Source organism: Bufo bufo, chromosome 5 (genome assembly GCF_905171765.1).
Source record: "Bufo bufo chromosome 5, aBufBuf1.1, whole genome shotgun sequence".
Lineage (NCBI taxonomy): Eukaryota > Metazoa > Chordata > Amphibia > Anura > Bufonidae > Bufo > Bufo bufo.
In genome coordinates this window covers 246014319-246041332 of record NC_053393.1, presented here as the reverse complement: position 1 = coordinate 246041332, position 27014 = coordinate 246014319, and the positions used below count along the sequence as shown (strand labels likewise).

Sequence of the window (27014 nt, the reverse complement as noted above, 5' to 3'; positions counted from 1 at the left end):
TAACTTTAAAGGAGAAGACAGACCGGCCGCACAGCTTAAATCTGTCTTTGGAATTGTATTTTGTTATGTGAGGGTACCCAGATAGCTAATTTTATTGTATTCGTGTATTCTGAGTGACATTCACCTAATGATATGCACTCAGACTTGAGCTATCTGGGGATATGTTAAATGTCTGTGTTTGCTGTGGGGGTGTGACATTGTGTGTTTGGGTGGTGATTTCTGTCCTGTTGTCTCCACATGTGTATTGGCGATTTCCCTTTGTCCTGAGAGATAATTGAATTGCTCCTCGGGTGTCTCCAGGGCAGAGAGGAGGAAACCATGATGCATTGTGGGGATGTGTTGTGTCTGTGTATCCTGAGTTGCTACGTATTTGTCCTGTGTCACAGTCTTCCTTCTGGTCCCCTAGGGGCGTGTCCACCAGATGGGGACCTGCATAAATACGGGCGGGTAGCCCTCAATAAAGTGTGCCTGTTTTATCCTTCATCATGTTGAGGCTGGTGTTTGGGTAACTGATCAACACTGGGGGATTGCTATACGCTGGGAGATTTGCTATACTCCCCTGGCTATAACTACTAGCTCTTTTAAGAGCTGTTCCTCTGGTCACCTCCTAGTGGCAGCAGCAAGCTATACCCACAGTCCTGTGTCCCCCAATGATACCAGCGAGAAAGTCTTTTTTGTTTGTCCTGTTTTTTTCCCTCTTCCCCTTTGTTTCTCCCGCTTGTTAGTTTGTGTCTTCCTCCCTCTCTTTTCTTTGCAGATTGAATCCATGACTACTATCCAGTTTGCATCTATCAACGCCAATGTAATGAACACCCCGAGAAGCACTCCTCCATTCTCCGGCTCCTATGGAGTAAGAAGATACAGGTAGCTTTTATCCAAGACTCACTTCTGTAGGGATGCTATGCCTTCGTTTAAATACCCTAGATTTGAATTTCTGGATGCTCGTACAGACGACAATGGTCGTTTTCTGTTTCTTAAGGGACGGCTAGCTGGACAGTTGTACACCCTTGCAAATGTATACCTACCCAATACCAAACAACTCAAGGCCTTAACTGGGATTCTGTCTCGCTTGGATGACTTTGCGGAGGGCACCCTGGTGGTTGGGGGAGATCTCAATGTGGCGTTAGATCCTGTTGATGTATCTAGGGGGACCTCTCATCTTGCACACTCCTACCTCCGGGACATCAAAAAGCTTCTCCACACCTATCAGCTAGTAGACGTGTGGCGGGTACTTAACCCTGAGGTCAAAGACTTCACGTTTTATTCAGCAGCGAGGGACACATACTCTAGACTAGACTATTTTTTACTGAGACATTCAGCGGTATCTCTCGAATTCATCAGCAATAGACCCGCTGATCTTTTCAGACCACGCAATGCTCTATGTTTCCTTGAAGTCCCCTCTCTACACTCCAAAATCTTGGCAGTGGCGACTGAATGAGTCCTTACTGCAGGATTTTGAAGTAGCTCAAAAAAGGTACACACGGCGATTTCTCAGTACTTTGAAATCAAAGTGATGATATGTTGACCACTGAGGAAGGGAGAGTGAATCTACCCGTAACGCGTATGGTGAAACAAGTGATGTACCTGCATTGAAAAGCCTCCGATAATACTGTATGGCCATACAGAAGAAAATCTCTACAGTAAAGGATTAACTATTCTTATCGTCGAAAGCTGCACCAAAGGAAATTGCGGAACAGAGTGGCAACTCCCGCGATCTTTGGAACTCCCGCGAAATTTAAACCAGCTTGCTGTATGGAGCGACTGAATAAGCTGGCAAATATTTAAAGCTCCATTGAAGCAATAGGGAGAAAGCAGACGCTAGACGGTAAGCCAAATATCGATTTAAAGTTTTCTTCAATCCAAAGCTCATATCGACCATAAAAGGATATGCTATAAGAGACTTTTCACATTATCAGGATTCCTGTGGACACTTTATGAACATATTGCACTCCCAGTGAATACACCTACAGCATTTTCAGTGACATTCAGTTTCCCAAATTGGGATAGAGCGCTAGAAGATAATACCCCCTCTTTCCCAAATAACAGCATATACTTGAAGTTTCTTGGTGTGATATATATTATTGAATTTATCGACACTATTGAGTCATATTAATATAGTGTTGATCATATCTACCACAATATATGTGACTGTAATGTTGTATATTATTGCTACATTGTTCTTATAAATTTTATTACTTGTATTTTATGGGGATATAATAAATATTTTCTGCACATGTCAATTTGGTTGCCAAGTGTATGAGTGCTCGCTCATTACTCTATTACTACATTTGCCTTTAAGAGAGGGTGGGGTGATTCCCTCTATGAGCTTGCAGCACCATACCTTAACTACTTGCTAGTGAGCCACCACAACCTACCACAAAGTGATGATATGTCGCCTATCACGGTGTGGGCAGCTCACAAATGTGTAATCCGTGGGGAGTTCATCAAGCATGGAGCGAGACGGAAAAAAGAAAGAGCAGCTGAAATCTCTCAGCTCTTAGCGGAAATTGTTAACCTCGAGAGGGCTCAGAAAAAGTCCCATGTGACGGCTGCGCGCACTTCCCTCCTCCTGGCCAGAAGTAAGCTCAAGGAGAAATTGGATGTACGTACGAAAACCATTTTAGCGAAGGGCTGCAGAAATTTTTTTGAGTTCGGAAACAAAAGTGGTAAATTGCTAGCCAGATTACTCAGATCAGAGAGCAAGGAATTATGTTCCTCTTATAGCCATTGCCCGAGGTTCCCTTCTTAATGACCCCACTGTTATTGCAGAAGCCTTTGCTCAGTATTACCATTCTCTATACAACCTTCCACAATCCAGCGTCGCCAGTGGGTCTTTGCGCTCAGCGATGGACAAATATCTTGCGGACTCAGGTATGCCGAAAATACCTGCAGACACCCTCCAAGATTTAGACAGGCCGATCTCGGTCAAGGAATTAGCGGAGACGTTAAAAACCATGCAGCCCAGTAAGGCCCCAGGCCCGGACGGCCTCCTACTATAAAAGATTTTTACCTCTTCTACAGGCCCATACAGGGCATTCACTCCCTGCAGATATGTCTAACGCACATATTACGGTCATACATAAGGAAGGAAAGGACCCCACCGTCTGCGGTAACTACCGTCCAATTTCACTTCTAAACGTGGACCTCAAATTGTTCGCTAAAATTCTGCCCACACGTCTGATCCCGCTGCTATCTGAGCTCATACACAATGACCAGGTGGGTTTCATTCCGTCGCGGAAGGCGAGGGATAACACCACTAAGGTACTCAATCTGATTCATCACGCCGGGACCCGAGGCACCCTGCTTTGTCTTTTATCTACAGATGCTGAAAAAGCTTTTGACAGGGTGGGGTGGCCTTGGTTGATCGTGGTGCTGCGCTATGTAGGCATTACAGGCCCCATGGCGACATGGATCCGAGCTCTATGAGTCTCCGTCCGCGGCCACGAAGGTGAATGGTGTGATCTCTTCGTCTTTCGCAAACCGGAATGGGACCCGCCAGGGATGCCCCCTCTCCCCACTCATATTCGTGCTTACTCCGGAACCCCTCTTGAGGTCAATACGACAGAACCTGAATATATCGGGACTCTCTGTTGAGGGCAGGGAATTTAAGATAGTGGCATATGCGGATGATTTAATGTTCATGCTTACTAACCCCAGGATTTCTTTCCCGAACTTGATGTCGGAATTCCACACATTTCATGACCTTTCTAACTTAAAAATCAACCTTCAGAAATCAGAGGCCTTGAATATATCGCTACCAGATACTCTCCTATCCGATCTGGTCGCATCCTTTACGTTCAAGTGGGCTACCGGGGCAGTGAAATATCTGGGCACTTATATCCCCTCAGATCTGAAGGAGGTGTTCCAGAGGAATCATATTCCTCTCCGAGATCAAATAAGGGATGATCTTAAGCGGTGGTCGAAGGGCCTGCACACATGGTTTGGAAGGTGTGCTATTTTTAAAATTAACATGCTTCCGCGTGTGTTATACCTCTTTCAGACCCTTCCCATTAGACTCCCAGCTAGCTTCTTCGATAGGATCCACAGGGACTTATTCAGATTTATCTGGGCGAGGGGCAGTCCGAGATTAGCTAGATCTCTCTTACACATCCGGAGGGACAAAGGAGGGTTAGGCATACCTGACTTACGTAAATATTACTCTGCCTCCCTGCTTCAAAGGATTGTAGACTGGTGTCGACACGCACAGTACAAACAGTGGGTATCTATCGAACAACTGTACTCGAACTTTCCTCTGACCTCCTTGCCCTGGGTAGATCGGAAACTCACATCAGCTCTCTCTAATCATCCCACAATCGGTCTCACCATTGCACAATTTCATAAGGTCAAAGAATGTCCCTTGATCTCACCCTCTCCCTCCCCACTGTTCACAATTCTAGGAAACCCCAGTTTGCCGGCGAGTTGTCGGGGTGGACCGTTTTTGCAATGGTGCGTGAGTGGTAGGTCTCGCGCCCCCTTTTTTAGAACCTCGGGCAGATGGCTTACGTATGTCGAGTTACTGAAATTGACGGATCCTTGTTCCCTGGGATCTTGGAGATCCAGACAACTGGCACATTTCCTTTCCTCAATTCCGACTTCCGCAGGGTATGACAGGTCACTTACCGTATTTGAGAAAGGGAATGTCTATATGCGCCCGAACCTATCTGAGTGTTATCAGACATTGGTGGCTCCTCGACAGGACTATCTGCCCCCATATGTGACTAAGTGGTCGCAAGACCTGGGAGTGGAAGTCCCCCCTGACCATTGGCCCAAACTATTCTGCCTGCTCTACAAGTCATCCATTGCGAGTAGGTTCCAGGAAGCGGGGTATAAGATAATGTCCAGATGGTATTATGTCCCGGTCAGATTACAGAAAATTCTTCCATCCGCGTCACCAGTTTGCTGGCGCTGTGACTCAGCCCCGGGTTCGATTTTACATATTTTTTGGGATTGCCCCAGACTCAGACCCTTCTGGCAGTCGATCCATAAAGCGCTGTCCTCAATTTTTCAGTTTTCAATCCGGAAGACGCCTGGTTTTTTCCTATTATTTTTATCGGATCTACCAATCAGCATGCTTCGTAAGTCTTGTCTGTGCTCTCTGGTGATAGCGGCTAGGTCGTGCATCCCTGCGAGGTGGAAGTCCTCTTCGTCTCCAACAACTGGCTGCTGGATTCAAAAGGTGGAGGAGATCTGGAGAATGGAGGAACTTACTTCGCAGCTACGATCTAAACATAAAGCTTTTCTGGATGCTTGGGCCCCTTGGTTTGCTTTCCAGGTCTCCCAGGGTTTTCAAAGCCTATTGTCGTGAGAAAGTAGACGACTCACTCTTTGTACTCTTTCGTGCTCCCCCCCTCGCCTCTCACCTGTGGTCCTTGTTAGTCAGTGTTTTGTTTTAGTGAAGCAGTTGAGATCTGTTATATGTGTTTGTTTGCCTTCAACTCTCACGTGAAATCTATTTCAGTTTCCATAGGTACCTGATGTTCGCACTTTTCCATATGGGTACGGGTTTGGAAAATATGTTCTTCCTGGTCATTTTCGTTAATGACACCAGGACTGCCTTTTTATCAGTGTTTTCTTGCAGTGTACATGCTTAGACAAATATGTTGCATTTCAAGGGTGTTATGTTTTTGAATTACCGTATGCAAAGTACTTGGGCTACTTTCCCGATGCACTTTATGTTATTCGTATACATTTAAATAAAGAATAAAAAATTAAAAAAAAGATAAATGAAATAATAATGAGAGGAAGCAAGAGATGAATGATGAATGGCAAAGTCAATCTGGTGTAATGACAGTTGTCGCGATGCCCTCCACCTTGATCCTACAAGGAATCCTGGGGAGAAGGGGAATAGGGGGGAAAGCATAGAGGAGTTTGAAATTGGTCCATGGAGTCATCAGAGCATCCACAGCACAAGTTCCAGGGGTTCTGCATGCGCACCATGAAGGTATGGAGCTTGAAGTTGAGTCTGGAGGCAAAGTTTTTCGATAATGTTGGGATAGAGGGACCACTTTTCCAAGTCTAACCATCCACTGGTGCAGAACTGTGCTATCCAATTGTCCGCTCCCCAAATGTGGACCATCGACAAGGCTGAAACATCATCATCCAGAACTGTAAGTCTACTTTCACACTCGCGTTTTGGCTTTCCGTTTGTGAGATCTGTTCAGGGCTCTCACAGGCTGTCCAAAACGGATCAGTTTGCATTTTAATGCATTCTGAATGGAAAAGGATCCGCTCAGAATGCATCAGTTCAGTCTCCATTCCACTCTGGAGATGGACAGCAAAACGCTGCTTGCAGCGTTTTGGTGTCCATCTGATGAAACTTAGCCAAACTGATCCATCCTGGCACACAATGTAAGTCAATGGGGATCCATCCTCCACTGACTTTCAATGGTGTTCAAGACGGATCCATCTTGGCTATGTTAAAGATACTACAAACTGATCCGTTCTGAACGGATGCAGACAGTTGCATTATCTGAACGGATCCGTCCATGACGGATCCACCTAAAACACGAGTGTGAAAGTAGCCTTAGTCCAGCCTTGATGGTTCAGAGAGGAAACAGCTGACTATCAAGCCTGGGCAAGACAGAGCATCCAAAGTAATATGCAGGTTCTCCAGGTTCTGTGAGAATGATGGAGACTTCATCAGAATATCATTCAGGTAGGGTATGAGGATGAACCCCTTGTCCGAAGAAGCACCATGGTCGAAGCAAAAGTCTTTGTGGAGACACAAGCCATGGGAACAATAAGGGATACCACCTGGAAATGCTGAAGGTGGATGAACTGGTTGAAAATTTTTTGGTCCAGGACTGGGTGCTTTTTGACCATCACAAACAGGTTGGAATAAAAATCCATGAAGCACTCTGCTAGAGAGACAGGGACAATGACCCCTTGAAAAATTAGAGCGGTCAGAGCCTGAAAGTAGTCAAAAGCATGGAAGGGGGTGTTTTGGTGGGTTAGAACTTGATTTTGTAACCAGACATTACAATTTTGAGTACCCAGGCATTGTGAATGTAGGAACACCAGCAATCCTGAAAAAGAAGGAGCTGGCAGGCAGAGGTATTCCTGTTGAAGAAAGATGGCATATGGCTGAAAGGAAGACTTCTTTTTCTGTTCCTGCAGGGGAGCCTTGTCTGAGGGACAAGAGGTGGAAAAACTATAAAAAAAACTAAAAACAGCGGCCCAACCTCTTAGAAGGATGTGGACGAGGAGCCCAGTTTTAATGCAAGTGGGCACTTTTCCCACAGGCAGCTTCGGAGGTGATCTTATCCAATATGGGGCCAAAAGACGTGCAACATAAAAACAGAGACCATTGAGAGCGATTGGAAACAAAATCAGCTGCCTAAACCTTCAGCCAAACAACATGATCTGCATTTGGCAAACAACGCGTCAGTATGGGGAAGAGTGATGACACTAGCGATCGCTCCTCCCATACTCTGGAGGACGTCGTTGTATGTAAATGCAATCGTCTCCTCCATTGTGAGCAGCAGATTGTCTGGAAGGAAGTATTCTGCTGCTCTGTAGTACCGTGTAAAAAGACCTTTTACTCCCACCTACCCATTCAGAAAACAAGCATACTTGGCCAAACTGTGCGTGCATGTCTATGGGGGGCTTGGGCACTGAAAGTGTATAGCCAGCTTAATTCTTGATCATAGTACATGATAAAAATGCAATGCTTACCTCAAATACATGAATGGGTGAGTGTTCTTTGGCAAATAAGCAGCGTAAACAGTTTCGATGGCTTTCTTCAAGACAGTTGATTCTACAAGTCTTGCTTTGAATAGAGGGAAACACTATTACCAATATACTGTAACATGTTAAATGGCTATACATTACTGTAAAATAGTCCACAATAGGAAAGACACATGCAACAGTTTTAAGACACAACCGTTACTTCTTGTTTCCCACTAAACTACCGCTCAGAATAGCCTAAGGGCTCATGCACACAAACGTGCCGTGTTTTGAGGTCCGCAAATTGCGGATCAACACGGATTCCGCCCGTGAGCATTCCGCAATTTGCGGAACGAGCGGCCCATTATAGAAATGCCCATTCTTGTCCGCAAAAAGGCAAAGAATAAGACATGAGCTATACTTTTTGTGGGGCCACAGAACAGAGCAATGGAAATGGACAGCACACGGAGTAAAAAATGCGGCTCGGATGCGGGACCAAACCACGTTCGTGAGAATGCGCCCTAACGCTGTATTCACAGGGTATGCTTTTGGTGCACTACCATAGTGCCATATTTTTGTGACATGTATCTCAATCAGGGTCAAGCTGGATGCCAGTTAGACCCAACAATTCAAATCCAAAAATCCATCACTGGTAATGCAGAGGCGTACAATGCAATCAACAAATATTGAAAATCAGTGCAAGCCAGTTTACGCAGCAGGTTTTCTAAAAATTCATCTACTTTGCTTCCACTGTAAATGCTGTGGATTGTTCGCATGAAATTCTGGTGCGAGGAATCTTCAGCACTTATTCCACGTGTGAACATATCCTATTGGGTTATTAACCCAGGTTGTATAGCTTGGTATCGATTTTCTATGAACACGTTCACTAACACTCTCTTTACACTGACGGAAAGGAGAGAAAAAGAATTATAGCACATGACCTAAATTTCTTGTCCTGGTTTTAATTTATCTTTGTAACATGGAATTAACTTTTCCCAGCTTCAGTGATTTTATGGCCCATGTTAGAAGTATTACCCCTCAATATTGTAATGGATGTGTATTTACCATTTATAAAGAGGAGGAAAATACATTTCTTCATTGAATAGTTGGCATTGGTTACATAACCTTTCATTTTAAAGGCCAGCTTAGCATCTTCACAGCCCACTTCAATTAACTCCCTTGAATAAAAGAGAAAAAAACACTTTAATGAATACAGAGCATGTACTCATCAATTGTAGTATATTCAAGGGCTGACAAATCACAAAGGAATACCATTTTAGGTGGTTGCTCTAATCTAGAGAGCACCTGTCAGCTGGATCAACTCTATTAAATGAGGCATGGTGGGGTTGACCCTGCTTATCTTGCGAAAAACGGCTGCAGAGTTTGAGAAGAAAAAAAACCAAACACATTTTTAATGCAAATGATGGTTTAAGTGCACTTGGGGGATAGGCCACGCCCCTATGTGCGCCGAAGACCTAATTTGCATAAAGAATAGAATTCTTTTTCTAAGGAACATTGCAACCGATTTTTGATTTAAGGCCGCATTTACATGACCTTGTGGCGGCCATGCTAGTGTTGCAGACCTCAAGCCGCGGATCCAAGTCATGTGCACTTTGCATTGTGGTGCGGACCCATTCAAGTCAATGGGTCCGTGATCCGCATAGTGCGGCAAAAAATAGGACATGTTCTACCTTTTGCGGTGCAGAGGCATAGACCCAGAAGCACACAGAAGTCCTTGTGTGTGCTTCTAGGTCCGTACTTCAGCGCCGCAAAAGATAGGACATGTTCTATCTTTCACCGCACCGTGTGGATCATGGACCCATGGTTTGCGGGTCACAACACAGGCATGGCCACCACATGTTCGCGTGAATGTACCCTAAATGTTTCAACAGTGCCTTATGTTTAACCCCTTAATGACCGGGAAATTTTAATTTTTTTAAATTTATATATTTTTTTTTTTTACTCCCAGCTCTCCAAAGCCATATTTTTTTACTTTTCATTTACATAGCCGAGTAAGGGCTTGTTTTTTGTGGGACAAGTTGTACTTTCTAATGGCACCATTTACAGTTGCATACAATATAGTGGGAAGCGGGGAAAAAAATTCCAAATGGAGTGGAATTATAAAAAAAAATATAAAACACAATTCTGCCACGGTTTTATGGGTTTTGTTTTTATAGCTTTTGCTATGCGGTACAAAACGATCTGTTCCTTTCATTCTCTGGGTCAGTGAGATTATAGTTTTAATACTGAAAAAAATAGAAATGTTGGGAAAAAAAAAATATTTTCTTTGCTTCTCCATATTCTTAGAGCTTTTTTATTTTTATGTGTACAGAGCTGTGTGAGAGCTCATTTTTTGTCGGGTGATACAATTTTCTTCCCATTTTGCGCATGGAATATATAAAAATTGTATTTATTTATTCCATAGGGAACTATAGCAAGGGGCTCCATAGGAACTAATGTGCAGCAGCCTCCTGTAACACAGGAGAACAGCTGCTGCACACTCTGGCTTCCCTGATCTACGTCGGGGAGAGCTGGAACACCCTTGGAAGCGAGCAATTCCTGGTTTTTGACCATGGCAACTGAAGGGTTAAAAATGTGCGATCATTGTTCCCGCCGGTTGTGGACATGAGCTCCGGGTGCCTGCTGCTTAAAACAGAAAACAGTCGCAAATTATATAGTGTGAGCGGTTGCCATATTTAAAGTCCCAACATGCGACATGTTTTTTTCTTGCATATGTTAAACAAATGGCAAAAACGTGATGTGAACCCACTGTAAGACGCACCTGACAATAAGACGCTCCCAGGTTTAGGCCTCTTGCACACAAACGTTTTCTTTTTCCATTTATGTACCGTTTTTTGCATTCTGTATACGGAACCATTCATTTCAATTGATCCACAAAAAAAAAAGGAAGGTAAAAGAAAAAAAAAAGAAAAAAAAACACGGAGGGTATACCGTATGCCTCGCGTTTCCGTATTTACGTTCAAAGATAGAACATGTCCTATTATTGTCCGCATAACAGACAAGGATAGTACTGTTCTATCAGGGGCCAGCTGTTCCGTAAAAAACAGAATGCACACGGATGTCATCCGTGTTTTTGCGGACCGCAAAATACTGAAAAACGAGATTTTTGTATAACTTACCAGTAAAATCTCTTTCTCGCTCTTTCCTTGGGGGACACAGAAGACCTTGGGTATAGCTCATCTCCATAGGAGGCGTGACACTAAGTGAAAGCTGTTAAGCCCCTCCTCCACAGCTATACCCTCAGCCTGGAGAGAGAGACTGCCAGTTGCGTGTCCAAGCAGTGAGAAAAGGCAAAGTCCAACAAAGAACCAACAAGCCAACTACCCAACGGGTAACACAAACTCGGAAACCGTGTAGAGAAAAACAATGAATGGGTGGGTGCTGTGTCCCCCAAGGAAAGAGCGAGAAAGAGATTTTACTGGTAAGTTATACAAAAATCTCGTTTTCTCGCCCAGTTTCCTTGGGGGACACAGAAGACCTTGGGACGTTCAAAAGCAGTCCAAAAGGGGAGGGACCACAGCTCCAAGGCGAAGCACCCGAAGGCATCAAGGAACCGCCGCCTGCAGACCCAGGCGGACCAAAGCAGCATACGCCGAAGCCAGAGTATGCACCCTGTAGAACTCTGTAAAGCGTGCAAGGAAGACCTGTGGCCGCCTTGCTCAAATGCATGGCCGAAGCCCAATACCTCCGGCCCAGGAGGCACCGACCGCTCTGGTGAAATGAACGGTGACAGCAAAGGCAGAATCCTGCCCTCGGTGCGGTAACCTCAGCAATAGCCAATCTGATAAAGCGGAGGAAAACGACCCTGGAGTCCGTCAACTCTAAGCGCGGACCTCCAGGAAACCCAAGAGACCGAACGTCGACAAGAGTCGGAGATCTCCAAGTAAAACCGGCAAGGCCCAAACAACGTCCAAATCGGTGAAGTGTTGAAGCGAAAGGCAACACCACCTTCAGAAGGAAGGAACGGGATGTAGAAACAGCCCTGTCCTGGGAAAAGACAGAAGGCTCAGAACAAAAAAAAAAGGGGCCATTCAGGCACCCGTCAGAGACACGACTGATACGGAAACACAACCGTACAGGACAGGCGGGGTAGAGAGAACTTCTGTAACGGCTCCAAGGAAAAGATTGGAGCGCCGAGAGCTCAGTATGTAGTTCCCAGGGCGGTACCGAAGGACAGTACAGAGGAACCCAAGAGCCATTTCAAGTAAGAAGGTCTTGACAGGCCCAGAGGGCCGGGGAACGCTGGAAGAGGAAGAACAGCGCTGACACTTGACACCTCAAGTAAAGGAATCTCAGTCCCAGGTCCAGGCCGGACTGGAAAAAAGACAGAACCATGGGGAGAGAAAAAGTCAGAGTGGGGAATGCACAGCTTCCCACAGAACCCCAGACAAAAAAACCATAAGTCTTACGACAGATCCTGGACGAAAATACAGCCAGGAGCGGACAATAGCGAACCCGCTGGAGTCGCCTGGCAAGCGGGCGAAAACCCAATGTGATCAGGCGCAGACCAGTAACACGGGCAGAAGTCGACAAAACTGGTCCAGTCGGCCCCCGAGCAACGTTGTCCCGTATCCACCCAGTGGGGGAGCAGAAGGACAGACGGAACGGAACCAAAGGGTCCGCCCAGTATCCGCCAGATGCCAGGACAAGACAGGCTAAAGTCCATGCTGATGTAGCCATGTTCTACAGTCCCGGTGTGGGAGATCAAAGGACAATCTGGACCGAAAGGTAGTCCCCCCAAGTTACCGAGAAGGTAAGTCTACAGCAGGACCATTGTCTTAGAATGGACCACGCAATCTGCACTCAGCGGGAGGACAGAACGCGGTAGACTCGGTAAATAGGCACAGCCAATACAGCCAGTGTGAACAAGGGAGACAGAACGAGGCCAAAAGGAACACCGGAACCATCCACATGAACAACCATGCTCTTCCCAGAGGGGAGGACAGTGAAGGAACAGCCTCTGAAGTCTGGCGGGACAGAAGCCACATCGGAGTGATCTGTACCGAGCGGGAGCCAAACAGAGCCAGCGAGATAAGGTAGTCGAGACAGAGGCCGGCATAACACCCTCCAACCGAACGGAGGAGTGGGCAACAGGGAAGCCATAGGACAGCTCAAAAGCAGAACCCTGCTACACTGCGAGATGCCCGGTTCACCGCCTCGCAGAAGGCGAATACCCTGAAGAACCCAAGGTGGAGGTCCTCTGACCTGGGTAATCGAGCACCCAAGAGAATTTGGGTGACCTTCCCGAGAAAAGCAGCCCGCACTTGGTAGCAGATCAGACTGAAGCGTAGAGGCGCCAAGAGGAAGGACTCATACCACACTACATCCGAAGAGGAGGAAATTTGAGCAGGCAAGGGAACCGCAGTCCTGCCAGAGCCAACGAAGAATTCGAGGGGCGCTCCAGACAACAGCACTCTCGACCATGTGACCACTAGCGCAGGGAAGCAATACCGCGGAAGGACGAATGGGCACGCATCTAGGAACCACGAACACTCCCTGGGATGAAGGGCCAACTAAATGAATGAGTACCACCCAGCTCCGTGCAGCATAGAGCAAGTAGAGCCCGTCCGGGTCAGGTGGACAGAATGAACTCCTTAGAGACGAGTGCAAGGCTTGCGGCAAGCATCGTATCCCAAGAAAACAAAAGTATGCCGCAGGAAGCAGATGAGGCATACGTACGAGCAGCTCGTAAGCAGTGAGAAGGCCAACCCACCTACAGGAGGAGAAGGCATACACGGCCCAAACAACGCACAAGAACGTCCGCTCACTGCAAAAGGTTAATTCAGCGAAAAAGGGGGCTCGCCACAGAGTGCCACAGCATGTACGTAATTGCAAAGTGCAACCTGCAAGGGAGTTATGCACAAGCCTAGTATAGCATGCGATGGAACGCAAGCAGTCCGCCCCGAAAGGGGGGAAATTGTATCTGGCAAACTGCAGTCGGCAAGAGTGCAAAGGCCGGTCCCAAAAGGGAGTGATGCCTAAGGCCGTACCTACTTCAGAGAAGCAGGACATACCATATAATCCAGCAGGAACGCAGGAGGTCCACCTAGTGAAAGGGGAACATGCACAGGGTTATCCTAGCATTAAGTGAGTGTGCAATAATACACCCAACACTGACTTAGCGAGAGTGCAACTACTCTGCCAATGAAGGGGGACATGTACAAGTCCAGCACAGCCATACAAGGACAGCCGTGAATCTCATGAGCGTGCCAAATTCTGCCCATGGAATGTGGGGTGGTCACGCACAAGGCCAGCACCGTATCCAATGGGAGTGCAAGCGTTCCACCCATGTTAGAGGGCCATGCTCATGGCCAGCAAGGTATCCGGTGAGAGTGTAGCATGCCGCCCAGACAAAAAGGGGGGGTAATGCACATGGCCAGCATCTCATCCAGGGAGAGTGCGTGCACCCGCCATGTATGGGAGTCATACACATGGCCAGCAACGTACTGGTGAGAGACAAACACAGTCAGTGAGAATGTATGTATGTCACCTGAGGAAGGAAGGCATGCCCATGGCAGGCAGCGAATCCAGCGAGAGTGCGTACACCGCCCACGGAAGAGGGGTCATGCATATGGCCGACAGCGGATCCAGCGAGAGTGCAAGCACCCCGCCATGTATGGGGTACATGCACATGGCCAGTAACGTACCTGCGAGAAAACACCACAGACAGAGGGATGTATGTATGCTGCCTGAGTCATGCCTATGGCTGGCAGCGAAACCAGTGAGAGTGCAGCATAGTAACATAGTACATAAGTACATCATAGCCCATCAGAGAGAGTGCAGCGTTCCGCCTATGGAAGGGGGTCGTGCACATAGCCAGTACCGTATCCGGTGAGAGTGCAGTATTCCGCCTAAAAAGGGGGGGTCATGCACATGATCGGCAACTAATCCAGTGAGAGCGCTGCCTTCCGCCCATGGAAGGGGGTCACGCGCATGGCCGACAACGAATCCAGTGAGAGCGCTGCGTTCCGCCCATGGAAGGGGGTGACGCACATGGCCGGCAGTGAATCCAGCGAGAGTGCAGCGTTCCGCCTAGAGAAGGGGGTCGTGCACATGGCCGGCAGCAAATCCATAGAGAGAGTGCAGCATTCCGCCTATGAAAGGGGGTCGTGCACATGGCCAGCACCGTATCCGGTGAAGGTGCAGTATTCCGCCTAAAAGGGGGTCATGCACATGGCCAGCCGGGAGCCAGGGAGAGTGCAGTATCCCGCCTAGGAGGGGGGGGATGCACATGGCAGGCACCATAACTGGAGAGATGATGAATGCTGCCTACGGAAGGGCCGCATGCACTTGGCCAGCGCCGTATCCTGGAAGAGGGCAGGAAAACCGCCTAAAAGGGGAAATGCCCTAGCAGCGACGCAGGTTGGGAGCGCAACACTATGCCGCCTGTGGAAAGAGGGCATGCAGACATGCAGCACTACTGATGAGGCTGCAGCGTCCTGCGCAGTCCAAAAGAAATCTGTTATTATTATTATATATATATATTTATTATTATTTTTTTTTTTTTTTTTTTTTAATTAAAAACACAGCCTCTCTGAGGCTAAAGGGTGCCACCATATAGGGGCACAGATAGTCAGGAAAAAGGAAAAAGGGGGGCCAGCCATACCGGCCCATTGGGATCCGGCCTGTACCCAAAGGGTTAACATGGATCCGGCCTGGAGGGCGGCGCTGCGATCCCCTGGGGGCGGAGGAACCTCCCGGCGGGAAAAATTCGCGCCTGGAGAAGTTCCCGCCCCCTCCACCAGAGGCCGGAATTTTGCGGCCTAGTAGGCCGTGAAGCCGGGGACTAAATTTGCGGCGCCCGGTATGTACCGCCAGGACCTGAGGCGGAGTGGCGCATCAAACCGGCCGCGGGTGCCCACCCCGCGGGCCGGTCGGAATTGCGGCCCAGCAGGCCGCGAAGCCTGGGCCAAAATTTGCGGAGCCCCACCGACCGGCACCGACGGTCGGCCGGGGCCTGCTGGGCCTAGAAGTCAAGCCCAAAGCCTGCCGCGGGAGCCCACCCCGCCGGCCGGAGGAGTCAGGGGCCCAGAATGGCGGCTTGCCGGCCGCGGGAGCCCACCCCGCCGGCCGGAAGAGTCAGGGGCCCAGAATGGCGGCTTGCTCGGAATGGCGGCTTGCCGGCCGCGGGAGCCCACCCCGCCGGCCGGAAAAGTCAGGGACCCGGAATGGCGGCCTGGCAGGCCGCGGAGCCTGGGCTAAGATTTTTGCGGCGCCCGGCCGCACCGGAATACCAATGTCGGCCGGAGGCGAGGCCTTACTCCACAGCCGTCAGGAGCCTCAGGCCTGGAGCAACACTCCGGTAGGAGATGTAGGGGGGGACCCAGAGACCGGGTGCCTGTGCTGATAAAGAAATGGCGCAGCTCAACCCCGGGAGAACAGAGAGGTCTAGTGCGTCTCTGTTATCCCTGATGATCTGGAACAAAAAGAAAAGAAAAAACTAAAAAACTAAAATTTAAACAAGGAGAAACCAGCCCTGCAGAGCAGGGAGTGTCTTGCCTCCTTGGACACTAAGCAAAAAACTGGCAGTCTCTCTCTCCAGGCTGAGGGTATAGCTGTGGAGGAGGGGCTTAACAGCTTTCACTTAGTGTCACGCCTCCTATGGAGATGAGCTATACCCAAGGTCTTCTGTGTCCCCCAAGGAAACTGGGCGAGAAAATCCATACGGTCGTGTGCAAGAGGCCTTAGACAACAGGAAATATTCTGCGTTTTTGGCCTTTCAGATGCCGTGGCCAAATTTGACAGCAGACACTTGATAGCTATGTAACAGTACATCACAACGCAAGAAGGGGTCACAAGGTTTTTTTGGGGGCAAATATGGCTTGTGTAAAAATTTGCAATTTATTCCTATACGAGCATAACTCCCATGACAAATTTATCCGTAGTTTTTATCCCCTATTATCTGGATTTATTTAATGAGTTATTAAATACCTGCTCACAGCATTTCCAAACACAGTCCTGATATTGTCAACAGTCGTTGCATTTGATAAAGTCCTCACATCGGCCGTGGTCTCTCCTTGCTAAAAGGAAAAATATATCTAAAAAAGCTGTAGTTTTTGCACAAATATAGGATTTAATATTGAACATACATAGAATAGATCACTTCTCTACAGTGATGGCCAGTTCGCCGGCGAGCGGGCTGCCATCTTAAATCACAAGTCGGGCGATGCACAGGTAAGTCCTTACCTGTGCCGCGAGCCGGTCTGAAACAAATGCGGTCACCGGGAGCAGGCAGTTCCGAGAACAGCCCGATGAAGGCCCCCGGCGGCTGTTCTCGGAACTGCCTGCTACCGGTGACCGCATTTGTTTCTACAAGAAAGCTGTACATAGAAATATGTCCCTACTTATGACAGATTATTTAATCCTACAAAAACCCTGTGTGTTAAGAAATAAAAAAACATTCACCACTTAATTCCCTGCCATTTTCAGCACTGCATCGTTCCTCACCTACGGTCTGTGTTTACAGGCTGCAGGGGTGACGCAGCTGTATAAGACATGTGACCACGGCAGCCAACCGTTGCCTTCAGTGGTCCGGTGCCACATACCAGTTACTGACTGCAGCGGTCAAGTGCCTTATAAGTCACCACTGCAGCTTGTAGAAACAATCTAGAGGTGAGAAATGTAGCGGCAGCACTGGATACAGCAGGTAATTAAGTGGTGAGTATCCAATCTTTGATTATTTTAACACAATTGGGGGTTTTAGGGAGTTCCATGCTTTGTCCTGGCAGCACTATATAAATCCACCTTTACCAACTGCATCTTCAGTCAAGTTTTCCTCTACAGCAGGGGTGCACAAACTGCGGCCCCCAGAGCCAAGGTTTGCGGCCCCCGTCCTGCTGGACAGAAACACAGCTGATTGTGCGACACCTATAATTGGGGGCAGGAGGCGGTAATTACCAGTGAGGGCTATCCTCTGCAGTGAAGGGAAGTGCTTACTGGTTATTGTAGGACCCCTATAACTGGGGGCAGGAGGCGGTAATAACCAGTGAGCGCCGTCCTCTGCAGTGAAGGGAAGTGCTTACTGGTTATTGTCTCGCTATCTCCATCTTCCGGTCCCAGATCACCTCTCCAGCAAATGACTTCAGCGGTGAAATACTGCTTGTGGCCACATCACCACTGAAGCCAGTCATTGGCTGGAACGAGCATGTGACTATACCAATAGCCAGCCAGATGTGAACACCACGGGGACCGGAAGATGGAAACAGCGGCAGGGAGCAGGTAAGTATGAATCTTCTGTTTCAAGGCCATGCTGCAGGAATTTGTTACAAATCATTACAATGCACGATATTCGGGACAATTACTGGGAACAAGTCTTTATAGGAGCGCTCACTACGGATATCTAGCTGATATAATCGTGCCGCTGATCAGCTGATAAACAAGTGATCACTCGTTTGTCGGCTAATTTGCATATTTTATCAGGATGAGAGATGTATAATTATTGTCAGCACATCTCACCGTGTAATCAGTAATATGCTACCAATAATCAACAAAACTGAATGAGGGAGCAGTGACTGTGGTAGCGATCATTCCTCCCCATTCACTTTGCCTGTGTAATAGGCTGATGCAAACAAGTGCTGATTAACTTTTTTTTTTTTTTTTGGCCCTTTGAAATAGAGCAATGTGACGATGCGGCCCCCAGACCAAAAAAGGTTGTGCACCCCTGCTCTACAGTAACCCAAGTAATGTAAGTATTAGGAGACTGCTGCAGCCAACAGGACTACAAATTTGTCTATAATTTCAGTTATGCCTACTTTTGCACAACTGTGATGGCCAGCTTTGATGTACTTCACTGCTGTAGCTGATTGACAAATAGCTCAAATAATCCTTTACCAAGTTGCCCAGACATCTTATCAAGAATATCAGATATATTCTGTTAGCAGTCCACCCATCTTCGCAGTCAGAGATGTTCCAACACATGTAAAACTCCTTGTGTGTAAGGGCGTCTGTCAGTGCTTTTTATCAGTTGGAAATGCTGGTTCCCGTAGAACCAGTTTTTGGGTTGTCATGAGAGTGGTAAATGGACTTAGAGGAAATAAACACTAACCTTCTTAACAGAAAAGCTTACACCCGAATTATGGATGGCATATCTATGGAGAAATAAAACACACAAAAAGATTTCCATAGTTTATGTTCTCATGACTCATTTATACAATTTTTTTATTTACTAACATGAAAAAAATAAAAATATTACCTGCTCACTACCTCAACTATTCTTGCATGTTCTTCACTAGTACTCTTCAGAGCTTTCCGTCTTGTAGAGATATTATAAAATAGGTCTTCAACCTGAAAGACACAGAGTTTGGAAATGCATCACCAGATGGTGTAAAGCAGTTGTGGCTTCAGGACTGAAATGCAAGTATTTTACATACCGATATCTGTGTCCCTTGATTGCCAGCACAAGGTTTGGGAGGAGCTTTGAGTTTTCCATCTGAATAACTTGCTCTGCAAACACAAAATGTAACTCTTACAACATTCTCAAAGATTATTTTTTATTAAACGGGTTATCCAAAACCTATAATACCCTCCCCCCCCCACACTGTTTTCATCCGCACGACGGGGAGATGTGGCGGCTGCCGTGCCGGTGAGCGAGGAAAGTACCATCTGTGTGAGGGGCCCAGGCATATAGGGGGGGCCTTAGATAACCCCTTTAAACTAATTCAATTCATGGTACTGCACTATTGTTGAGGAACGGTTGAGACGTGTGCATATATATCCATGCATGCCTGCAAACACGTGCGGGCATGTATGGTATATATATGCATACATTAACCACCGCATCATGGGGTGATGCCCATGGTGATCCCCAGGGGCTCATGGTGGCCCCTGTGGGAAATATGTGGTCCCTGGAAGCTGTGCCCCCTTATAATCCCCCTTATATTAGTGTATATATGTGCCCCCTTATATATGTCCCCTGTATGCCCCAGATATATGCGAGGGTGTGTGTATATATAGATATGTGTGTATGTATTTGCACACGTGTCTATGTATATACACTTATGACAGTATGTATGTGGGCTTATTGCTGCCCATTCATACCCCCGGTTTTGTATGTGTTTATAGATGTGCCCCCAAGCATCTGTGGATATATATATATGCATATATGCAATTCCAACTGTTATCAACAGAGTTGTTTAGAGAAAAACTTGTGCTGATAGCCTGTAGGATAACAGCTGATTAGCATCTAGTCCCCTTTTGTTCAGGCCCAAAGCAATCAGACTCTGTGGCACCGTTGTGAGGGGACCTTCTAATCAGAGACATCAAAGACCTGTTTTTCCACACCTCTGCCCCATGGCCATGCCCATTACTCCCAGCATTTTTGGGACTAGGATGGGGGACTAAGGCACACTAAGATGTCACATGCCTGAGGAAGGAGGAGGGGGTTGCTTTTGGGCTATAAAACCCCGAACCGGACAGAGGTGCCTTCTCTTGCAACCAGACTAGATTCAGAGACGCATAGGAGAGAGGAGCTCCATGATGACCACCTGGATAAGGCCTAAGTATCACCCCTGGTCCTGTAACCCCTATATTTGTGTCCTTGATGTGCACCTTGGGCCCTGCCTTATAACCCTTGCCCCTGATGTGTACCCTGGGCCCTGATTTACCCTTGCCGTGTTACTGGACACCCTGATCCCCCCAAACCCTTGCCTTATTGTATCCTTGTTTGTACCCCTGATCCTGTGCCACTGGTTCCCCTGATTGTATTTGTGGTTACCCCCACTGAATCTATTACTGGACACCCTGATCCCCCAAACCCTTGCATTATTGTATCCTTGTTTGTACCCCTGATCCTGTGCCACTGGTTCCCCTGATTGTATTTGTGGTTACCCCCACTGTATCTATTACTGGACACCCTGATCCCCCAAACCCTTGCCTCATTGTATCCTTGTTTGTACCCCTGATCCTGTGATCCCCCAAACCCTTGCCTTATTGTATTCCCCTGTTGTACCCCTGATCCTGTGGCCCTATTAGTACCCCTGATTACCCCCACTCCCTGCTGTGTCCCTGATCCCTGCTGTACCCCTGGTAAACCTCAGTACTCACTTGCAAGTAACCCTTGCAGTGCTGAATCTATAGTGTCTGTGGCCTGCACTCCCTTGCAGTGCCACCGTTAACCCCGTAGGGACAGTGAGTACAGATGGGTGGGTTATTGTTAATATTACTTGTATGTGTGAACTGTGTAGTTAGTTGATGGGTGGAATTGGGAATGTGTAGTGTAGTTTAGGATTGTATATTTAGTGCTGTATTGTTAGTATTGCGTGCGTAGTGTATTGTTAGTAATAAATACTGTGTTTAGTTTATAACTATCTGTGTGGCGTGTGGTTATTGGCGATAGTTAGTTTAGTAAGGCGCATGCAGCTAGCATAGTGATCAGTGTAAAGTATAGCAAAGGTATTGTTGTTATTATATAAAGGCATAAATGGGCGGAGTTATCACTAGATGGCTCCTCCCATTTATGAATATTAATTATCGATATTTGCATAAATATTGGTGATTAATATTCCCCCTTTACAACTATCCTGTTGTAATGTGGGCAATGAGGTGCTCCATCTTGAATATTGTGACACTACTATTAAAGGGGTTGTCCCATTACAAGAATGTATCCCTTAGCCACAGGATAGCAGATAAGTGTCTGATCTGCAGAAGTCCAATCACTGGTACCTCCGACATTGAGGAGAAAGGGGGCCCATGTTTTGGTGTCTGAATGGAGCAGTAAATACGCATGCATATCTACAGCTCCATTTAGCTATGGGACTGCTGGAGATAACCAAATACAGGCAACTATCTGTGTTCCTGAGAATGGCAGGGGACACAGGGGTCGGACCCTAGCCTATCAGACAGTTATCCTATAACCTGTGCATACGTTCTTGTAATAGGACAACTTCTTTAACACCTTAAGGCCATTATTCACCTTAAAGACCTGACAATTTTTTGCAAATCTGACATGTTGGACTTTATGAGGTAATAACTGCAGCACTTTTACTTATCCAAGCCATTCCGAGATTGATTTTCCGTAACACATTAAACGTCATGATAGTGGTAAATTTGAGCGACTATGTTCCACCTTTATTTATAAAAAATCCAAGATTTACAGAAAATTTTAGAACAATGTCATTTTCAAAATTTTAATTTCTCTGCTTTTAAGACTGATCGTGATACTTCAAAAAATAGTTCTCACTTAACATTTCCCATATGTCTAGTTTATGTTAGCATCATTTTGAAAATGTAATTTTATTTTTTAGAACGTTAGAAGGCTTTTAATTTTACAATTTATTATTATAATTTTTTTTCTCCTTGTTACAGTATCCCTGGCCACATGTGGGGCAATTCGTTATACGGTCTGGTTTGTTTGGGTGTGGAGGTATGTTGAATCCAAATATGGCTCTATGTATTATTCTCAATTGCATGTCCCTCAACACTTCATTAGTGATATGTCTTCTCATCCTCATCCACCCTTGCTTCATCAGACTGAGACCCCTCCTTCTCCCAACTCCAGAATTTTATCTAGTGTGTTTTGACTCATTTCCTTATGCAAAATCAGAAGATTCAATGTGATAGCTGCTTTAACCTGAGCATATTGTATAATCTGAAATGGGCACAAGGAAAATTTGTCTATTAATTCTTTCTCCGTAAGCCATCTGGGCTCTCTATCATGTAGTAACAGCTTCACCTGAGTAATCCCTTTAGAGTTCCACTCTGAAAATAAGCTATTTATTATTCCATATCGGGAGATGCTTAGATATTCTAAAAGACCACCAGTACCTTCTCCACAATATCCTCCAGGTTGCTATAGTGTCTTTAATAAGTATGGATTGTTCAATCCAAACTGGGACGTTTATTAGTCTAGCATGGAGCAACGGCACTAAAGACCAGGGGGCACAAAACCCTCTTTCCAAGGATAGGGCTGAATAATGACCCGTCCCGTTGATCCAGTCTGCTATGTGTCTAGCCATACATGCTAAGGCTACTTTCACACTAGCGTTCGGAGCGGGTCCGTCTGATGTTTCATCAGACGGATCCGCTCCTATAATGCAGACGTTTGGATCCGTTCAGAACAGATCCGTCTGCATTATAACTTAGAACAATTTCTAAGTGTGAAAGTAGCCTGAACGGATCCGTCCAGACTTTACATTGAAAGTCAATGGGGGACGGATCCGTTTGAAGATTGAGCCATATAGTGTCATCTTCAAACGGATCCGTCCCCATTGACTTACATTGTAAGTCTGGACGGATCCGCTTGCCTCCGCACGGCCAGGCGGACACCCGAACGCTGCAAGCAGCGTTCAGGTGTCCGCCTGCTGAGCGGAGCGGAGGCTGAACGCCGCCAGACTGATGCATTCAGAATGCATTAGGGCTGGACGGATGCGTTCGGGGCCGCTTGTGAGCCCCTTCAAACGGAGCTCACAAGCGGAGCCCCGAACGCTAGTGTGAAAGTAGCCTAAATTATACCCTCTGATATCTGGGAAGGCTATTCCACAATTTTCTTTAGTTATCATTAATATCTGCGCCGGTATTCTGGGTCTTTTTCCGTGCCACAAGAACACCGTAAAGGCCTTAGTTAAATTTTTGTATATCGGAGTGCTTTAGTAATAAAGGGATGGTTTGTAAGGGGTATAGCAATTTGGACATTGACATCATCTTAAGTAGATGGTTTCTCCCCATCAATGATAACGGTAATTCATGCCATTGTTTCAGTTCCTTCAAAAAAAATTCAATTAGTGGGTCATAGTTCAGCCTATATATTTTGACTCCATAGTACTTTCTATTTTGACCCCCAGATACATTACAGCTGTCTTAGCTATTGGAATACCCTCTACTTCTGTGATCTGACTGTTTGGGCCTTTACCCTGCATAAAAAGAATCTCGCTTTTAGAGTGGTTAATCCTTAAGCCTGAAAATGATCCGAATTCCTTTAATACTTATGTTATTTTGTGCAAATCTTTTAAAGGATCAGCCATAAACAGTACTATATAATCTGCAAAGAGCACCAACCTCATAGCATTTTGGCCTATTTCCAGTTCCTTTAAAGACATCCAATGAGTCTAAATATCAGGCTAATGGTTCGATTGCCAAATCGAACAGCAAAGGGGACATAGGGCACCCCTGTCTGGTGCCTCTCTGCAAGATAAATGGATTAGACATACAGCCCGCATTATATATCCTAGCCTTAGGGTCAAATTCATTTAAGAAGTTTTTGGGGAAAAAAACTGAAATCCCATCTCATCCAACACCATGTCTAGCCAGTTCAAATTTATACTGTCAAATGCCTTTTTTCGGCATCTAGTGTGACAATTGCAGGATTTTTCCCTTTGTACCTCAGTGTTCTTGCCACAGACAGCGCCAGCAACACCTTACGAATGTTGGTAACCGCTAACCTACCCTTAACAAAACCAACTTGCTTGGGTGAGATGAGTGTGGGGAGTATTTCTGCTAGTCTGTTCGCTAGTAATTTAGAAAGTATTTTCAGATCTTGGTTCAATAAAAATAGGTCTATAGGACGAGGGGTCTTCAGGGTCCTTTCCTTTTTTGTGTATTAAGGTGATAAAAGCTGTGTTCATGTGATCCAGTATACTACTCCCTTCTACTAAAGAGGTATAAAGTGTAGTTAGTATTGGAGCTACCTGGTTACACATTACTTTATAAAAATCTGAGGTATAACCATCTAATCCAGGGGCTTTTCCAGAGGTAAAAGATCTTATGGTAGATTGAATCTCCACTGCTGTTATTGGAGAATTTAAGGAGGCTAATTGTTCGCTAATTATTTTTGGTAGGGGCAGGGCTTGCAAGAATGTCTTCCCTTTCTTTAAGAGTAATCCAGGTACTTGCAGATAACTTGTCTAGGTCTCTGATTGTTAGTAGCAGAAGTTGATTTCGGAAGCTCCTCAAAAAGGTCCCACTCTGTGCTCTCTCCACCTTCTTCTTGCCTGGGAGATCCAGGGCTTGTGGCAGTTCATATTCAAATAAATGGCGTAGATCTCTTGGCGGTACAGATTCAGGTACTCCTACCATTCTTAAGTTACTCCTCCTAGATCATCTAACCTTTCTTTTAAACGGTCTGCAATCAAATATAATTCCTGCATCTTAGTAGAAATCTCCACATTCTCTTCTTCCATACATGCCACCCTTTGCTCTACTTCAGATAATCTGTGGTCTTGCTGCACGACCTCCTCCTGTAACTGAGAGAGCGCTGTTTGCAGTGTGGATGCCAGAGAGGCAATAATATCTGGCAAGCTGTTTGGCCACTTTTATAGCCAGTTGTTTTAAATCCAACGTCCCCCCTGCAGTTTCAAACATATCCACCTGTGAATCTGGTGGCCCAGCGTCTCGCTCTCCTCCTTCTACTTGCGTTAGTGTTGTGGACTGTGTCAGCGCCATCTTGCAACACGCGTGTCCTTGTGCGATCTAGGGTCGTGCTGATGAGGTGATTTTCTGCCCGCTCCAAAGTGGGTAACGCTCCATACATGCTCCGGAGCTTGTATTTGTATTGTTCGTCTCCCGTTATCACTTGAGAGGGTTTCAAGTCAGGCAGTTTGATTCTTGGTGATGAGAAGCTGAAGTCTCTGCGTTCTCACATACCAGCGCCGGAACCGGAAGTTCTTACAAACAATTTTAAAAACTTTCAAGAAAATGTCCAAAACCCACTTTTTAAAGGACCAATTTAGTTTGAAGTCACTTTGTGGGGCTTATGTAGTAGAAACCACCCATAAATGACACCATTTTAGAAACTACACACCTCAAGTTTCATTCTCTGCAGTTTTGCCAATACATAACCTTCAGCATGACAGGCAGATGCGCATTAAGGAATTCAATGTATGGCTTGGTGAATGGTGTCGGAACCAAGGGTTTGGCTTTGTGTCTCATGTTAGCTCTCGTTGGAATGGAAAAGAACTGAACTGTACAAGAAAGATTGTTTGCATCTTTCTCTCAAGGGAACGAATGTCCTCAGTTAACAGTTCAAAGTATTTGCTAAGGAGCATTTAAACTAGGAAAGGGTGGCAAAAGAGTGATAATCCAGCAGTCCGACTGTCCCCCAGAACAATGTCAGAAGATGCCAGTAGCACATAGGTTAAGAAATGACAAGCTCAGAGTCTTGTCTTCAAATGCTCGCAGTTTAGGGAATAAGATCAATGAACTTGAGTCTATAATGGCATCTGAGAATATAGAGAGTTAGTGGCTGTTACTGAGACATGGTTCAATGGGAGTAATGACTGGGATATAATAATACCAGGGTTCGCTCTATATAGGAAAGACAGAGAAGGCAAGAAAGGGGGAGAGGTGGCCCTGTATGTGAAAGATCGCATAAAATCTACTTTAATTCAAGTTAGCGAGACCAATTTAGAGTCAGTTTGGGTTACGTTGCAGCTTGATAATAATAAGGTAACTCGTGTAGGTGTGATATATAGACCACCTGGCCAAGTCAAAGAATTAGATGATCTACTTGTTGAGGAAATAGCTAAAATGACATTGAAAGGGGAAGTTATCATTATGGGAGACTTTAATCTTCCTGATGTAAACTTGAAAACCAAAATAGCTAGTTCTGCCAGGAGTACAGATATTCTAAATTCCCTACTGGGATTATCTCTACATCAAGCAGTTGAGGAGCCAACCCAGAAGGAGGCCATTTTAGATTTACTATTGACAAATGGGAATTTGGTATCTGATATTACTGTAGGGGAAAGCTTAGGATCTAGTGATCACCAGTCAGTGTGGTTTACTATAAGTACAGTGACTGAGTCACAACCACACAAAAACAAAAGTTTTAGATTTTAGAAAAACGGACTTTTCTAAAATTAGAAATTAGATTAGTGGTATATCGAGTCACTATCAGATTGGAACAGTTTTAATGGAGTCCAGGATAAATGGGACTACTTAAAAGTGGCAATATTGAAGGCAACAGATAATTGCATTAGGCTTGTCAGTAAAAGCAAAAAAAAAGGGACCAAAAGGGAAGGGACCACTGTGGTACTCAGCAGAAGTGGCCAAAATCATTAAAAACAAAAAAGATAGCATTTAGCAATTATATAAAAACACAAGGATGACAGGGAAATTTATAAGATAAGGCAGAGAGAGGCCAAACAAGTTATAGGAGCTTCTAAAGCACAGGCAGAAGAGAAATTAGCTCAGTCAGTGAAAAAGGCTATAAGACATTCTTCAGATACATAAATGAAAAAAGGAAACTAAAACAAGGAATTACCAAAATTAAAAAACACAAGAAGGGAGGTATATGGAAGAAAATAAAGAACTAGCTGACTGCCTCAATGAATACTGTTCAGTTTTTACAAAGGAAAAGGACCTCAGTTAGGGAGGAAGACTAATGAATCTTTTGATGC

The 27014-nt window shown here is 45.9% G+C and overlaps 1 protein-coding gene across 2 annotated transcripts in view; it reads right to left on the bottom strand.

Annotated features, from left to right (window-relative positions):
- The window catches only part of MLH1 (mutL homolog 1), a 148799-nt gene that overhangs the window by 88347 nt on the left and 33438 nt on the right, over positions 1–27014 (bottom strand). For both annotated transcript variants that reach the window (XM_040431919.1, XM_040431920.1), the window contains exons 5-10: positions 19056–19128; positions 18878–18969; positions 18731–18773; positions 16618–16706; positions 8731–8843; positions 7675–7768 (exon numbers count right to left, since the gene is read on the bottom strand). In XM_040431919.1, coding sequence (XP_040287853.1) covers positions 7675–7768; positions 8731–8843; positions 16618–16706; positions 18731–18773; positions 18878–18969; positions 19056–19128 — 504 coding nt within the window. The remainder of the gene's footprint in view (positions 1–7674; positions 7769–8730; positions 8844–16617; positions 16707–18730; positions 18774–18877; positions 18970–19055; positions 19129–27014) is intronic.